This window comes from Lates calcarifer, linkage group LG20, assembly GCF_001640805.2.
Source record: "Lates calcarifer isolate ASB-BC8 linkage group LG20, TLL_Latcal_v3, whole genome shotgun sequence".
Taxonomy (NCBI): Eukaryota; Metazoa; Chordata; class Actinopteri; family Centropomidae; genus Lates; species Lates calcarifer.
In genome coordinates this window covers 20,169,024-20,186,199 of record NC_066852.1, presented here as the reverse complement: position 1 = coordinate 20,186,199, position 17,176 = coordinate 20,169,024, and the positions used below count along the sequence as shown (strand labels likewise).

General features: G+C 42.7%; 1 protein-coding gene across 2 annotated transcripts in view; it reads left to right on the top strand.

The window, feature by feature from the left end:
• The window catches only part of dclk1a (doublecortin-like kinase 1a), a 48,317-nt gene that overhangs the window by 28,520 nt on the left and 2,621 nt on the right, over positions 1-17,176 (top strand). For both annotated transcript variants that reach the window (XM_018692355.2, XM_018692356.2), the window contains 11 exons: positions 553-647; positions 8,757-8,838; positions 10,052-10,224; positions 10,653-10,772; positions 12,852-12,998; positions 14,346-14,479; positions 14,610-14,687; positions 14,858-14,954; positions 15,060-15,140; positions 15,252-15,365; positions 15,615-15,688. In XM_018692355.2, the coding sequence (XP_018547871.1) occupies positions 553-647; positions 8,757-8,838; positions 10,052-10,224; positions 10,653-10,772; positions 12,852-12,998; positions 14,346-14,479; positions 14,610-14,687; positions 14,858-14,954; positions 15,060-15,140; positions 15,252-15,365; positions 15,615-15,688 (1,195 nt within the window). The remainder of the gene's footprint in view (positions 1-552; positions 648-8,756; positions 8,839-10,051; positions 10,225-10,652; positions 10,773-12,851; positions 12,999-14,345; positions 14,480-14,609; positions 14,688-14,857; positions 14,955-15,059; positions 15,141-15,251; positions 15,366-15,614; positions 15,689-17,176) is intronic.

The following is a 17,176-nucleotide window of genomic DNA, read 5'->3' as shown; positions in this document are numbered from 1 at the left end:
AGCGTTGATTAATCCAATGTTCCTGTCTAATGAGGTGATGCCGCTGGCTTTTTGTGCTGTGCTGCAGCTGGAGAAGTAGACCAAGCTGAGGTCACAAGTGCATTAAATCAGGGATGAAAATGAGGACAGCCCTGGTGTTGTATGTTGACTTCCAGCCATGCGCTCGAAGGCTGGAACATGCTGTGATTATTAGAAGCACACGCGCATGCTTAAAGGCTGAGGTGTAACTGGTTTGTTTCAGGGGAGATTTGGAGCAACAGGATTTGTATTTTGGTTGAAGTACAAAAAAAGAGCAGTGTGGACTTCAGTGTTCTTTTCCTTTCTCTCTTACTCCCCCTGTTGTCCTCCTCCTCCTCCTCTGCCTCATTCATGTGAATGGATGGATGCTGAGGGCGGAAGTGTGGGCTGCTGCTGCCGCTAGACACTCCGAAATATAACTGTTCTAGAAAATATGCATTCACACTGAAAAGATCATCTAATTCAAGATTTTTCTCCCGGCCTCACCCCTGTCATCCACCCTGTTCCATTTCCTCTCTCGTTTTCTCCCTCCAGTGAACGGGACGCCGGCCAGTCAGCTGTCCACTCCTCATTCGGGAAAATCTCCCAGCCCCTCCCCGACCAGCCCGGGCAGCCTCAGCCAACGCCGGGTAAGACAAGAATACACGTGCACACACACACGCACGCACACAGTCACACTTAACATTTAGTGACACTAAATCTATAACACATTCCCTCTATGTTCTCAGGAAAAGGACAAAGCTGTGACTGAGCATAGGCCGACTACATCTTAGAGTTGCTAGAATACGAAGGAACCACAACATCTCAACATCTTTAAAGTCTCACAAAGGGGCGGGGCAATGACCTTTGACCTCACGCAATGCCACTCTGGGATTCCCAAGAATGGCAGGCTCATGTTAGGATCCACTACTGTTACAACTTTTATCCAGTGTTAATAGATTTCAAGGGTAAATTCAAACAGTTTTCATGCTGATTCTCTGTCGCGTTCCCACACATGCTGACGTGTAGCTCTTTGTTCCTCACGGGGGAACTCTATCTGCCTTTGGTAGCTCAACAATAAGTGATGCTATCACTGACTTTTAGAGGTGACCCGATCTGTCAGTCAGTAATTTGTGCACTATCAGATCTAAAGATGAGACTGGCGATTGGTTTTGTGTGAGCGGCCTGCTCCAATCTTTGAGCCTGTTTCTGTTCTGCAGAAATTGGTTTGCATCCCCTGTTAGCTACCAAGCAGTGCTTTGCTGCATGTTAGCATGAGAAAAGACCCAAACAGAACTGATCTGCTCATCAAAGATGACTTTTTTTATCAAGTCATGTCATTTTGTACATGTCCTAATGTGTAAAAGATTTGGTGGCACATTTTATACTAGTCAATTTGATTATTTCCGCCATTTTTTCAGGTACTCAGTTATTGGCCTGTGGGGAAAAAAAAATCCTGAACTCATGATCTGTTTTCTGTAGCTAACAGGGGAGAAAGAGGATCTGAGATTTGAACTCACTATATACACCAGTAAAGCTTGTAGCTACCATAGAACAAACACTACTGTGCAGAGCAGGAGCATGCAACTCAAACGGAAAACCTTGAATTCCACATAAGAGAGGCTGAGTTCACGCACAGGGCATTATGTGTTTGTGTGCGTGTGTTTATGTGTGTGTGTGTGTGTGTGTGTGTGTGTGTGTGTGTTCACGATCAAAGTATGTGTTAATCCAGCCCTTGACAGTTGATGATGGCGAGCTTTTAGTATCAGCCTCGGTCCTAATCAGATGGCGTTTTCTCACAGCAGCTCTTTAATTTGCATGAGCTCCTAAGCCTGTTGCTGATGTAGTTCTTCGTCTCCGTCGTAAAACAAACACTCAGCTCGCTCGCCCGCGTACAGAACACAGCGGTGCACTGTGACTGAACCTGTAATGCGTTCATATAGGCTCTTATTAGCATGCAGCTGTTTTTCTCAAGCATACCCACCACTATACTACCTGACAGCAGGGGTGCAGCTATGATTTGCTTTGTGATTATTTCGCTGTTTATCGGTGCAGGCACAACATTTTAGGGAGGAGAAAGCAATAATATGGTTACAGTCAATACCTTTTAATAGGACACAAAGAAAACTGAGAGTGTGTGTGTGGCTGTGTGTATTAGTGACTGTATACACTAAAATCAGCATAGCATGAAGAATTAATTTCTTGCGCTCAGTAGCTTCAGTCTAATGCTACATTTGATGCGCCACGAAGAATTAATGGATGGTGGAGAGTCTGGCCCTTAGGCTTGTGAATCCATCAGTGATGAGGTTGTATTGATGTGATATAAAGGTCAGCCAGGGCAACAGGAAGAGATCAGATTTGGGCTGTAGCGACTGAGAACAGAAACACGGTGCACTGGAGCTTCCACAGTCGTCAGTATATAATGGAAGTGGGTCACCATAGATTTCAGTGTTGACAGGGAAAGAGGCTGGGAAGTGCACACATTTATAAAACTCTCCCTTTCTGCCTGTTTCTCGCTGAATGAATAAACACGGGGCGTTTAACGTAGATAATTAAAGCGCTCAGTTTCTGCTGCTCTGTTCTTTCCTCCCAGTTAATTTCTGTTTCGGAGTGAGATCCTGAAAAGTCTGGGTTTGAGATGTGAAGGAGAGCTAGTCAGGCATAATGAGAGAAAGGGAAAAAAAATATTGCCCCATCCTCTCTATACTCAGCCTGTCTTTTTGCTTTCACCCAATTTTCCCATCAAACATTAGACATCGCAAATTAGCTTTGTGGTGCAGTTCTGGCTTGAGTGGTGGCGGCGTTCTAGTTTTACACAACACACAACACAAGTTGAGTGTGTATTTTTCAACCAGAGATTTATCCCAGCTTTGTGCCCGCTGACACGCCACTCCTTAAGCCTGCAGTGGCTCGACTGGAAGGAGAGAAGGGAGGAAGCCTCGCAGCCCCATTATCTCCCGTCTCCACTCTGCAGCTTCACACTCCTCAGCCATATTACGATGTAATTCTCTCCTGCACTTCTCACTTTTTCTATCCACTCTGTTAGTGACTCTCCCTCCGTCCCCTGACAGTTTCTAATTTCTCTCTCACTCCAGCTCCCACCCATTCTCACTCACCCCCACCCCCCTCTCACTTCCCCATATGAAAGAGTATTAACTTCACACGGAGAAATTATATTCCATCATTTCCCTTGTAGATTAATTCTAAGCTTCTTTGAGAAGTACGCACCAAGTTCCTGACACTATATTTTTACATTTTCTCTCCCTCTGTGTTACCTCCGTGTAAGCATGCATGAATAATCATAAATATAGAGCAGACACACTCAAATCCTGTTATTGGTATGCTTACAATGGCAAGTGAGTACCTCTCTCACCCTTGTGTCTAAAATGCATAACTCAGTCTGACCAAAACATGACTCAGAAATCACCCTTTACCTTAAAATGAAACCTGAATTTTAACATTTGTGTTCTTAAAAGAACATCTGGTGCTCAGAAATCTAAAATCCGCTTTGAAATTCCCGCTAATAAAGCTTTGAAAGCTTCCACAAATCCACTTCCTAAGCAGCCACAGAGCCTCAGTGGCCTACTATGAGCATTGCATTTATACAGTTCACCTCTCTGGACCCTGCATTTAAACACTTAGAGGCACTTTGCTGCCTGAAATAGGTTGCTCGCACAGCTCAGACCACCATAACCTATTTCCCCGAGCAGAATATATAGACGTAGCACTGTGCCGTGGCTTTTTCCCTTCACTTTTGCACATACATTACAGAGAATTGCTTATATATTCATGTAGGCTTAAGAAAAGAAAAAAAACACTTTTACACATGAAATCGCCATTTGTTCATAGTTTTATGTTGGCACACTGCTAGACTGGCCCATTTCTATGAATTAGCAACACAGGCACGAAACATGAAGTAATCCACCCCCCTCTCCTCCTTTGTACTCCTTATCGTCTTTTCAGGGTCACGTGCCTCGCTGAGAGCACCCTGGCTTTCAACACACACAAACCCTGAATTTATTTTTTTGTCAGCGTCTGGTTTGAAGCACATAACAAAGCTGAGCTAGACGAGGTTCGCTTTCCATTCGCTCCACAGTAAGGGAAATACAACATAGACAGGGAAATAAGTCATTAAATTAAAAAAAAAAAAAGACAATACACAGAGAGTAGTGACTGACAGACAAACAGATGGTCTATGATTCCAGTACCACAGCTGTGATACAGTCAGGTAGCTGTTTGTGCGAGCGTACGAGAGAAAGAATTGCTAATTGTCAGCCGTAGTATGTCACCTACATCCTCCTCTCATCATTGAGTCATTCATGTGCATAATCCATTGAATTGCATGCTCCGTCTCTCATTCTTATTGTCCATATTTTGTGTTGGGTGATTCATAAATTAAATTATGTGTGTGAGTGTGTGTGTGTGTGTGTGAGGGAGAGAGAAAGAGATCAGACTGAAGAAGGATGTGTGTGTGTTATGAACGTGTTAATTATTGTCTCATCTCATCCATGTGAGTGTGTTGTTACTAAAAGGCTGTATTTGTTATTTGGCTGTATTATATTTCCTATTTCATGTTGTGTTGATGTCGTTAGATGTTCATTTTGTTCACTTTGGTTCCTGTGACTGCCAAAGAGACTGGCTGCAGCACATGAGGAAACGGGAAGAGATGGTTTCTTGAACATTTTGATTCTAATCCGACTCGTATTTACATATTTTTACAGTCTCAAAAAAATCGGTAACATAACATTTTCCAAAGGGCTTCAGGGTATTATTTTTTTTGCACTGCCATTTACATACATGAAAGATATGTAAATATGACATTTGTCTGTGGCAAATTCTATTTGATAATCCGGCCCGTAATCTACATGTTGTGATTTTCTGATGTGAGGCTGCCAGCTCTTCATGGCTCATTTGTTTCTGTTTGTATTTTCTTTGTTTAATGTATTAATTTCCATTTGATGATGTCATTAAATTCATGGTCATTTCATTTTCATTTTGTGTTTTTTATTTATTTATTCATTCTCATGCTCTTCATTTGTGTTGATTAACAGTTGTACATCACATACAAAACCAATATCATCCACCACCTCCAGTAGATGGTGGATGATTATGATGATGATGATTGTCTTTGTATACATGGTTATCAGTGGTTCCACTTGGTTAAACTTATTTGTGTATTCAGCAGAGCAGAGATTACAACACAAACACAGTCCCAGAGGTGCCTTCATCTCCCCTGTCCCGCTGCTTCTCTTCTGGATTGTTTTGTGTCTTTTGGATGAGGCAAAGTCTCCCTCGCCGTTTTTAATTTTCCCTGAGGCACTTAATCACGTTCCTGTGATTCTCCAGGATTGCAGTCCAGTCCATAAGGACCACGATTAGTAAAACTTCCCCATGTCCAACTGGCAAGACCAGAAAAGACAGAATCCCCCCGAAACAGTGTTGATCTCTCCAGATGAGAGTCAAATAGATTATGTTTCCTGTCTGTCTAGACGCCAAAATAAGAGCCAAGAAATATTATCTCCTGTACCTTGTGTTCTTACGAGAGACAGAGTAGGAACTTGGGACAAAACAAAGTACCCCATTTCTATCAAATCTTATTAGATTTTTTTCCACTGAAGCAAACAGCAATAAATCCTGCTTTTGCTGGATATTGCTTGACAGCCAAAGTGACAAGAAATGCTGCTGGAGATGAGGTTTGGCTCCCCCCAGCTTAAAGGACAGAGAGAGAGAGTGGAGGCTTTAGGATGTGTGGTGTAATCAGATTCAAACAGGGGCATTGAGGACAAGGCGAGCATTACTCGTAAGTTGGTTATGTAAATGTGTGTTGCATTTTTAATGCTGATTTCTACAGTTGACGGACTTACTTTTTTACCACTCATTATTTCCAACTGCTGCACATCTGCTTCTGAGATGATGCTCCACGTTTAAGGTCAATCATGGACATCCTGTTTAATTCCTATTTATGCGCTGATCAGTATTCAGCCGCTGAGTGTTGCCCTCGCGGGTTTTGAAGAGCAGCGGCTCCAGCCGTGATGTAAAAGGTTTGTCAGTGTGTTTTTTAGCAGTGTGTGAGTCATAGCCAGAGTGAAAAGTGTAGAGATGTAGAGCTAGGAATAGTGTGTTTCGTATTGTGCAACAGGGGAGAAAGCTGGACGGTCTAACAATAACAAGACGGTTCCTGCCAAATCTAATGATCAATATCAACCACACCAGACTTCATACATCTTTCTCCCCTATCTCTTCCTTTCCCTTTTTCTGTCTCCGTCTCTCTCCCTCCCTCCCAGTCTCTTTCTCGCCTTGTCTGTCACTCCATCTGCCTCATAGTTTTTAACACAGGAAAGAGAGACACAATGTTCATAGAAGGTTGAACCGACCAACCCAGCCCGCAGACAGGAAATGGCCATATATAGGCTCCCGTCTCCACACTGGAAGTCTCATAAGCTGCCTCTCTCTTGTGCTCTGTGAGCAGTTTCCATAGCAACAGCATTTTGTTTCCCTTGGTGGCAGGAAGAGAGAGATAGGAGTTCAAAACGGGAAAGGGAGTAGACAACGGGGCTGGATGTGAGATAAGGGCACAAGAGAGGTAAATGTACGCGTCGGGATGAGAAAATAAAAGAGCAGGGGAAGGGCGTTTTGGAGATTAAGCACAGCTTTATGGGTATTATTAAGTGGGTTTTCTTGTTCCGGGATGAGTGCCCGAGCAAAAAACAACATTACATAAACCAAATTCAGCCTGACTCACAGCTACATTCACCTGGGTGGCTTTCAGGTCACAGCAGCAGAGATGAGTAAAAGAGCTGACAGCTACTTGGGCAGCGATATAGGGCAGCTCTGCTCTGTAAATAGTTTTTGGATCTAAGTCATTAGGATGGGTGCTTTTTACTCTCTGACAGCAAGGTCTCCAGGCTGTATCACACAGTCTGACCAGTCGCCATAGAAATAAGAGGTTCACATGAGGCCAGGGGTGAGTGACAGAAATGAAATCAAAAAGGAAAAATGCTTTTATTTCCTGGAATGCACACACATCACAATCACACACATTTTCCTTCATGTTATGACCAAGACGTGTCCCCAGCACACTGACGAGATGCTGATATGGTCTGCACAGTCCAGAAGCATGATTTAATGTGACTGAATTCACTGTTGTCTCGATACCTTTTTTAAGAAGTTTTGTCTTGTGAACTTTTGCCATACCATAATAATGTATAACTAAAATACTTTGATGTCAAAATCAACCCCCCCCACCCCCCCCACCCCTTTTGCACAACACCCTTTTTGAAGTGCTTGCTGGGTTATTATCATAACAATGGCCAGCATCCATTACTTCTGCAGCATGTTTTAAAATGAGGAGTCAGGACCGATTGATGTGCGAATTATAATTCATCATGAGAGCATGTCTGGCTGCACCTGCACTAAAATGAGAGATGAAAGTAAAAAGTATCTCATCTGCTAGGCAACATTAGTTAGAGGGGGGGTCACTAATAAACTGCTGATGCACTGCTCTCTCTCTCTCTCTGTCTGTCTCTCTCTCCCTCTCTCTCTCTCTCTTTGGGTTCAACATTTCAGGCGACTGGTGGCTCCATGCATCACACACACACACACACACACACACACACACACACACACATACACACAGTGCAGGCCATTTATGGTGCAAACTGCACTCGTTAATAATTCACATCTGCCAAAGGGGCTCCGCTTATATTTTAGAAAAATTGTGATGGCCGGGCTACATGTGCCAGTTGCAGCTGTGGGATTTATTTGTGCACTGGAAACCTCCAAACCCCAAAGGAGGAGGGAGGAGAGAGGGATTTGAGTAGAGGGGAGAAGAGAGGACACTTGAGGAAAGTGAGGAAAGACAAGACAGATATTGAACACTGAGACTAACAGGTTCTCCTGCGAAGACAAATGAGGCAAAGCCCAAATTGTCCAAATGCAGTGAAAGAATTTGAAACCCTGAGCAGGTTTTTGGAGGAGAGGAGAGCAGAAAGATGGACAGGAGTGGAGAAAAGATAGAAATAGGAGAGAGGGGTAGATTCTCATTTACAGTCCCGACAAATCCTTGCTCCCCATCCTTGTTGCTTCCATGACAACCAGACAGAGGGTTACGAGGTGGAGGGCGTAATGAGTTTTTGTCTTTAGATAGATGCAGACGCCGCATCTCAGCCACTCTCTTCCCCCTCAGTGACCTCCCACTTACCAGCCAGATGAAAGGTAGTATTCATCTGCCTGTATTAGTGTCACCCAAAGCTATATTTTTACGTTTTATTAAAGGTAGTAGTGAGCAGTGAAAGGAAGGTGCAATTAGACAGGAAATACTTCAAGTTCTGTGAATGGAGAGGGGTTTACTGGGATGCACTCGGTCTGTCCAATGTGCACGCACACACACACACACACACACTCAGGGGGTTTGTGGAAATAGAAACCGGTTTATACTCAGCTGGGTAGCTTAAGTAAATCTGTTCTGGTTTTTTTCATGGGCACAGTGTGCACATAACACAGGCAGCACAATACAACAGACAGACATGTAAACACAAAGACAGACTTAAGGATGTTCTGAGGATGAGGCGAGTTGTCCCCTTTGTCTATTTTTGGATGTGTGTGTTTGTTTCAGCTGGGATTGCAGCAGAAGGGACTGATTTATTGTGTTTTGTTGAGTATGAGGTGGATTACAAACTTTCGGGAAACGCTATAGAGAGTAAAATAATTACCTTCCTCTTGCCATCCTGCTCTCTGTCCACCCCTCTCCCTCTCTGCAGGGGTCCCAGGGCTCTTCCACCTCTCTGTCTTCCGCTAAAGTTTCCATCTCGGTGGAAGATGGGGATGGACTCATTACTGAAGGTGAGGAAACTTTATGTTACAAGAATTTCTCATGTGTCTCGTTGGTTGGCAGAGGCGATGTACGTGCAAATACCATGCATGTCTGAATCATGTTCATGACCTTTAATGCATCTCTCTCTCTCTCACACACACACACATCTCGCTTATGTCTGTGTCCTTCATCTCGTCCACCCCCCCAGATTTTACTTCATCTCTCCAACACTACCAACAATGAAGGGCTGGTACATTTTGACATCACGAGGGAAAGCAGCCCCTCAATCCACTAATCTGACATTTATCTTTGATTTTATGCTCTTATAGAGGACCCTGGGGATCTTCTTATGTCATATAAATCAATGCATGAATTAATCTGTAATTGAACATTCATTGCATATATTCTCACTTTGATTTACCAGTTGGTTCCGCATTTACTTTTCCATTTGCCAGCTCGATTACCCTTTACAGAGCACTCTGCAGAGCCTTAGTGTGACCAAATGTCAACAGTGGGATTAAACTAGAGCTTTTATTTGCTTTGAAACTAAATTTAAAAAGAATCATCATGGACTTAATGATTTATGATTGATAATGCTTATATTTTAAAATCTATTTAGAGATTTTGAGATTTAAGAATTTGTGCTGTCCATATTTGTTTAACTTTTTTATCAGTCCTTTTACAATTGCTTTATTTATGCATAAATATTTTTTATTTATCCCACCTTTATGTTCAGTCAGACATCAACTATCCATCTATCCATTAGCTGGACCACTTATCCTTTAGGGTCGTGGCTCCTGGGGAGTGGGGTGGAGGGTCTGGGGTCTGAGGCCATTCCCAGCTGACATGTCTGTGAGAAGCAGGGTACACCCTTAACAGGTCGCCAGTCTATCATAGGACTGACACATAGAGGCAAACAACCATTCACAGTCACATTCACACCTACAGGCAATTTAGAGTTGCCAGTTAACCTGCATGACTTTGGATTATGGGAGGAAACCCACGCAGGCACAGGGAGAACATACAAACACTGTACCACTGTGCACTGTGCGGCCCCGTAGGCATCAAGTAATTATTAGCCATTATAGTCATTAATAAGGTTTTCTGTGTCCTCTGTACTTACTTGTGTGAGTGCATACAATGAATTCTCATCAGCCTGAAAAAAGTGTACAAAACTGAACAACTATAAATGGTTCATATTCTCCCTCAGCTGCTCTAAACCTTGTGCTTCCTCCCCCGCAGCTGAGGTTCTAGTCGACGAGGTTCCAGCTGTGCCGTCCTACATATCAGACCGCTACAAGGTGGGACGCATGCTAGGTGATGGCAATTTCGCAGTCGTTCGAGAGTGTGTGGAGCACTCCACAGGACGAGAATACGCTCTGAAGATCATCAACAAGGGCAAATGCAGAGGCAAGGTAAACACGACGCTAAGAGCTGTGACTCCTAAAGCAAAAGAGTACTGTGCAAGGATTCCTCACACAGGTGTTACTGCTGAAGTATATGTAGTATATATATAGTGTGTATGCAGTTAACCAGTCAAAGTTACCACCATTTGAAAATCTTGTATTCGCTATCCTCCAGTCGTTTAACTCAGCATCATTCTGCAGTGATGTAGAAGTGTACTCAAGAGTGTGTCAGTACACTGTGACAGGTGCACACTGACCACACCCATCACACTGACATTAGCTGGGACATATTTGAAACTTTTAACCACAGAGGGCAGCAAAACACTGTTTTTCATCCTCATTTTAACATAGTCTAGAAACGAAAGATACTTTTTAAGATAGTGTTTGTTTAATTGTGTTTTTCTTGGCTGTAAAATTAATTTCAATTTTTGTTTCAGGAGCACATGATACAGAATGAGGTGGCCATCCTGCGTAGGGTCAAACATCCAAATATTGTCCTGCTCATAGAGGAGGTGGACACTTACAACGAACTCTACCTGGTCATGGAGCTGGTGAAGGTGTGTGGCTATGTTTGTTTGCTGTAATCACCTCTTTTTTTAATGTGTTTGTGTGTCAGCACCTCTGGTTAGGAGCAGGCCAGGATATTTTGCTCATCGGAGATAATGGATAGAGCTATTCTCTACATATGACGGTGATCATTATCTCCAGTTTGAGAGCGACAGAGAGTAGCAGCGAGGCAGAATCGGTGACAGAGACACAGCAGCAACATTCAGCCGGTGAAGCAAATGATGAATTCCAACCAGTCACACAGTGTGGGATCGAGAGAATCAGTCTATGGCCCGGAGCGCTCGTGTGTTCACATTCCTCATTCTCTCTTGCTCTCTGAGTCAAGAAATATTTGTGCATAATTCAGGAGCCAGGAATGTGATCCATCTGTTCGCGTTGTGGTGAGGAGTACTACAGAATATAGATGAGAGGCAATCTGTGGGAGAAATGTGTGTACATGTGAGCGCGTCCAAAGTAGGAGGATCGAGAGGATGAATGAGGTGGAGAGAGTCGCTGCAAGAATGACAGGGGCTGAGAGAGGGAGAGAGACAGATGGATGCATTAGAAGGCGAGGCAAAGGCTAAGAGCTGCACGCAAGAGAGAGAGAGAGAGAGAGAGAGAGAGAGATGGTGCAAAATAAAGCCAGAAGTATGTGTGTCCATGTAGTTTTGTTTCCTTTTGCCAGGTGCTTTTTTTGGCTAGGTCCCTTAGTTCCAATTAAGGGAAAACCTACAACCTACAAACCCTGATGTGTTGAATATGATGTGGAAGAACTTAATTGGCTTGCACCAAGGCCTAACCTCAACCCCATCCAACACTTCTGAGATCCTGACTGTGAGCCGGGCTTCTTCTGCCAACATCTACATCTACCTACAGCCAGGTTCCAAAATTTTAGTGGAATGCCTCCAAAAAAGTTGGAAGATCTTATAGCATCATATCAAAGGATAAAGTTTTTGTGAGCCTTTATTCTCCTGTGTTTGCAGGAGTCAATGACTGATGGGGACAAAACTTTTTGGAGTAGGTGCAGTATTGGGAAGGAACCGTGTACCTGGCCATTGTGAACAGTTGCTGCAATGTAATCCAATGGGTAATTGGAAAAGTTAGTCCACTACACTGCTTGTTTTTGCCATTGGCAGACTCAGATTATTATTAAAAGTGTCCGACAACATTTATAGAAAAGATTCCTGCAGAGATAGACCTTGTTATTCAAGAGTAAGATCCTTTTGTTTAACCAGAAACATCGCAGTACGGTATATCATTACTAGACTAAGCAGAACATGGCAGTTGCTGGATTACTGTTGCCTCAGTTGGTTACTTTTGTGTTACTGTGTGGTACTTTTACTTATGTAAAGTATCTAAGTACTTCTTCCACCACTGAAAGTCGCACAGTAACACAAACAAACTAGAATGTCTATTCTGGGAATGAGATGTTCAACAATGACGTGTTGGTGTTAACGTCCAAATGTCCACATACTTTTGGGCACAAAGAGGAAACAGAGAAGTGCAAATGCATTGCTTAGTGGCTGAGCAGTGGGATTTGACAGCTCTCATATTTAAATAACTGTTGCTGTGCAGGTCGGAGGCTGACAGTGTGTCTGAGTCTGTGCGGGGAGAGAAAGAGATTCAGCCCTATTTTAAGCCTCTGTTCCACTTAGTCCACTCAGGGAGAGAGACACAGAGAGGATAGGAGAGAGACGGAGAGAGAAGAGGAGGGTGAGAATCAGACAGAATGAAAAATATGAGAAACTGAGGGAGATAAAGAAAAAGCCTGGGAGAAAAGAGGAAAGGGTGAATTAAAGGGGGAAAAATAAAATGAAAGGGAAATATTAAAGACAGGGGGAGGAGATGTTTCAATTAAGGTGAGGAATGAGGACACAGTTTACCCTTCCAGCTGCTGAGCAGACGAAAACCCTTGCTACTAAATCAACTTTTTTTTTTTTTTAGCTGAAAACTCTTTTCAGCAGAAAAAGATGAACAACTGTGAAAACTTGGAAGTGAATATGTCAGATCTCTGTGTGGAAACGCCAAAGAAACTCCTCTGACATTGCTCCTTACTGACAACCCACCCATCCATCATCATTTGTCCATAGGGCGGAGATCTGTTCGATGCCATCACTTCTGCCAACAGATACACAGAGAGAGACGCCAGTGGCATGCTCTACAATCTGGCCAACGCCATCAAATACCTCCACAGCCTCAACATTGTGCACAGAGACATCAAACCAGAAAACCTGCTGGTGAGTTCACACAGAGTGGGTCACAGTAAGTGTCTTTACTGTATACATAGTCATATAACTTGCCGCAGTATAGTCTCCCTCTCTATCTATCTCTTTTCCTCCCTCCTTTCTGAATGAGCAGCGATGTAATATCACTTACTCTGGACTCTCACAGAGCAAAAAGATGACTCATCCCTGCTGCCCTCACACCTCCCGCACACTCCTTCTCCAGCCTCCCTCGTTTGTGCGTTCCCTCCATCCTTCTACCTTCTGTCAACCTCCTTGTTTGTCTTCTCATCCTCCCACTGCCACTCTTCATCCCCTCCTTTGCCCCTTCTTCAACCCTGAGTCACTCCTTAAAAAAACTGGATTGTGAGGTCTAAGACTTTCTCACCTGCAGTGATTTTAGAGATGTTTCACTGCAAAGATAATTGAGTGGCTTCTGTTGCCTTGCTGACCTTAGATGGGGTCCCAGCTTCTTTTCTTGTGTTTCTGCTCCTCTGCCTTCCAACAGTGTTCACTATTCTACCCTCAGAAAAGAGTTTATTGAACTTTATGGTCAATTTTTAAAGTTGGATTTGTTTATTTTCCTCCCATTTGGGGGCACCACCTCCATATTATCACTATGAAGTTGATATGATCAACATCCAGCAGAGATAAATATCAGCATTGATTTGGAGTTATTTCTCGAGCCATTTCACTCAGCTTTTAGCTCTGTGTTGGTCTCTACCAATCAGAAATACCTGGCTTTGTAGCTGCTAAATTCTCTACTATGTTTACAAAGTTATTTCTAGCCATTAACTTTTACTGAGAACAACTGCCTGCTGCATCTTTAAAGACACTGATGAGAACTGTTGGAGTCCAGCAAATCAGTAAAATCAAAACGATCAAGACACTCTGCAGTACTGAAGGAAGCAACAAAGGTGGGGTGATAATTCTCACTAAGTTGATAACTAGGAGACACCCCTTTCACATAAATGTACATTTTTAACATCACAATATGGATTATAGCAGCTTTAAGGTCATAGTTTGTTTGTTTTGCAGTTGTATTATAACCTGCTATGACCATTACAAACAGACACTCCAACATGTGCAGTATATTGAACCACTTCCTCTCCAGTGCAGTTGCAGACTGCCAATCACTTGATATGGATATGAAAGTTTTACACTCTGGCGCCCCCCAGTGGCCCTATCAAAAAGGACAGCTTAGCAGACAGTCGCTGTCCCCCAGTGCCCCTGTGGCTTGGGAACACTGATCCCAAAATAGTTACATTTTTCTGATTTAACACTCTGACACCCAACTGCAATGAGACAAAGTAGTGTTTAATGCTACATTTAACAGCATTTATGTGTATTTTATTCCCTCAGGTGTATGAGCATGCAGACGGCAGCAAGAGCCTGAAACTGGGAGACTTTGGTTTGGCAACTGTGGTGGACGGACCTCTCTACACTGTCTGCGGGACCCCGACATATGTAGCACCTGAAATCATCGCAGAAACAGGGTAAGAGTGTCAGCTGCAGAGTTGCGGTTATAGAACAAATCAGAGGGTGTTCGTGTAATGATTCACCTTTTGTACAACAAAAAACGATCTTTGCATCCTGAAGTAATTATATTTCTTTGTCTTTGCACAGGTATGGCCTTAAGGTGGACATCTGGGCAGCTGGAGTCATCACCTACATCCTGCTGTGTGGTTTCCCACCCTTTCGAGGGTAAGCTACCTACAAGAGCTGCTCTACCCAGTGAAATCCTACTCTGAATTTTTCTGCTTTTTTTGAACTAATGTTGCACTCTGAGAGTTGTGTATGAGTCCCACCCAGTGGTTAGTAATAATACTGCAGCTTTATCTTTATGTATACACTTATAGTCATGTGTTTTGCAGGAGCAGTGACGACCAAGAAGTACTTTTTGATCAAATACTAATGGGACAACTAGAGTTTCCTCTACCATACTGGGACAATGTGTCAGAGACAGCCAAGGTGAATATCTACATCTGTATGGACATTGTCTGAGCCATGTGTTGGAGCAAATTAACTTTATATAGAGAGAATAAAAACCTCACCACCGTTTGTTTGATGCTGCAGGAGCTGATCCGATCTATGTTGGAGGTGGAGGTGGATCAGAGATACTCAGCCCTCCAGGTGCTAGAGCACCCTTGGGTCACGGTAAGTGCAGTGTTGATCGAGCTCATCGAGCACCCTCACATCTATTCAGCTGCAATATTTTCCCACAAACACTGATTTTTTTTTCTTCCTTTCCTTCCTCGCTCAATACAGGATGAGGGTCTATGTGAGAATGATCATCAGTTGTCAGTAGCAGGGAAGATAAAGAAGCACTTCAACACCAGTCCGAAGGTCAACGACACCACTGCAGGAGTGTCAGTCATTTCTGTAAGTCACTCCTAGTAGAAACTACATTGCTCATAAGCCAACTTGTTCTACAGATTGATTGGTTCATCTAAAGCTGTGGTCATTACACTAAGCTGAATTGGTTTACAGAGTAGTGTAGCTGTGTACCTTTTTAGTTAGTTTGCTCTGCTTCTTAAGACAGATACAACTTTCTGAGTGTAGTTTTTGTCTCTTGGTATTTCTGTTGAACTGGTGTTTAGATTGATTGTGCTGGTTTCTTTTTGTGTTCAGTTGGATGACAGCTTTTCTATGCAGAGATCTGGGTCGTTGGATTTCTACCAGCACCCGGCCATGTACTGGATAAGGTATGCCAGGTTTCCATAGAAACACAACTGGGTAGACGGTCACAAACCGACAGGAAATCAAAACAAAACTAAATAGTGTCTCTGAGATGGATGTCTCCCCCTCCCTCCCTGCGTGCTGCCCTGCTGACTGGCTGCTGCTGTGCTGCTTTGACACCTTCATGTTGTCCCTGACTTGTGATTTTTGTGCTTGGCTTTTTGCTTTCTTCCTTTCATCCCCTGCTCACTGTAAGACAAATTTCATACAGCACCTGCATTGTTGTTGTCTGTCTTTTGCCAGAGCCTTGTCTTTTATTTTGTTTCACTGCGTATCAGTGTCTCCCGGATTTCTGTGAATAACCTTGTGAATGTTTCTCTCAAATTTCTCAGTCGAACACGTCCTATAAAAGCTGTTGCTTTGATAACAAAGTAAACAGACTCATGTTGCTGAGGTTTTCAACAGTCACAGTCACTTTTTGTTCACACTATTTCTTTGTGAATGCTGCTTTTCCAAAGAAATAGCCCTGTTCCCTTGTTTGTCTCAGTGAAATTCAGTGATTTTCCTGCTTGATGTGACGCCTCCCACCTGGCTGCCTCTACTGAGGCCAGCACTTGCTATTCAGCTCCCATTGCCCCTGTTGTGTGACCTTATCCACTGATTTATGGAGGACCAACAGAGTCATTGCTATAAAGGTTTATAGTTATAAAGCAATTCGCTGGTTGATATTTAGAGTAACTAAACTTTGAGAAGAGGAATTAATAACAGACTAAATAAAATAATAATAAAAAACTGAAGCATGCAACAATTGAATGTATTAGTCAAACATTAAAAGGAGATGAAAAGAAACAAAATGAAGAAGCTAATATAATCAAAATAGATTATTTAATAACTTAACTCTTTGACAAATAATTTACAACAGTTTTTATGGAATGTAGCTTTCAATGTAGTTTTTGTTGCAGACTTTATTGTGATTATATTAGGGCTCCAACAGCTGTATTTTGGCAAAACTTGGCTTATGCATGAGCTCACCACAGTATGTAACTAACTGGCTTTACAGAGCCACAATCATTCATTAGTAACCTACATTTATGGGGTGGTGTTAAGACATTGTGAGTAGGTAAAATGCATTTTATACTCCCAGGAGGCAGGAAATAAAGCAATGTCAGATACACAGCAATAACTGTCTAAAGTTAGCAAACAACAGCCATTAAAAGGTACTGTTAGGACCAGACAGAATTCAGCAGTTATGTGTTTTTATTGTGTATGGATTTTTATTTTTTATATGTGAGAATATGTTATTTCTTGTCCAATATTGTCACAAAAATGAGAGTAAGAGCAAGGAAAAGGAAAAGTGAATGTGGTGCCAGTAGAACAGAATTAGAAATTAAAGGATTTATTTAATTGATTTATTCCAGTATTGATAAATATATTCTTATTGATCTTTTCACTGAGAGCTTTATAAACACCTCTATTAATTTGCTGTATCTGTTGGCAGAGGTGGTTTACTTTGC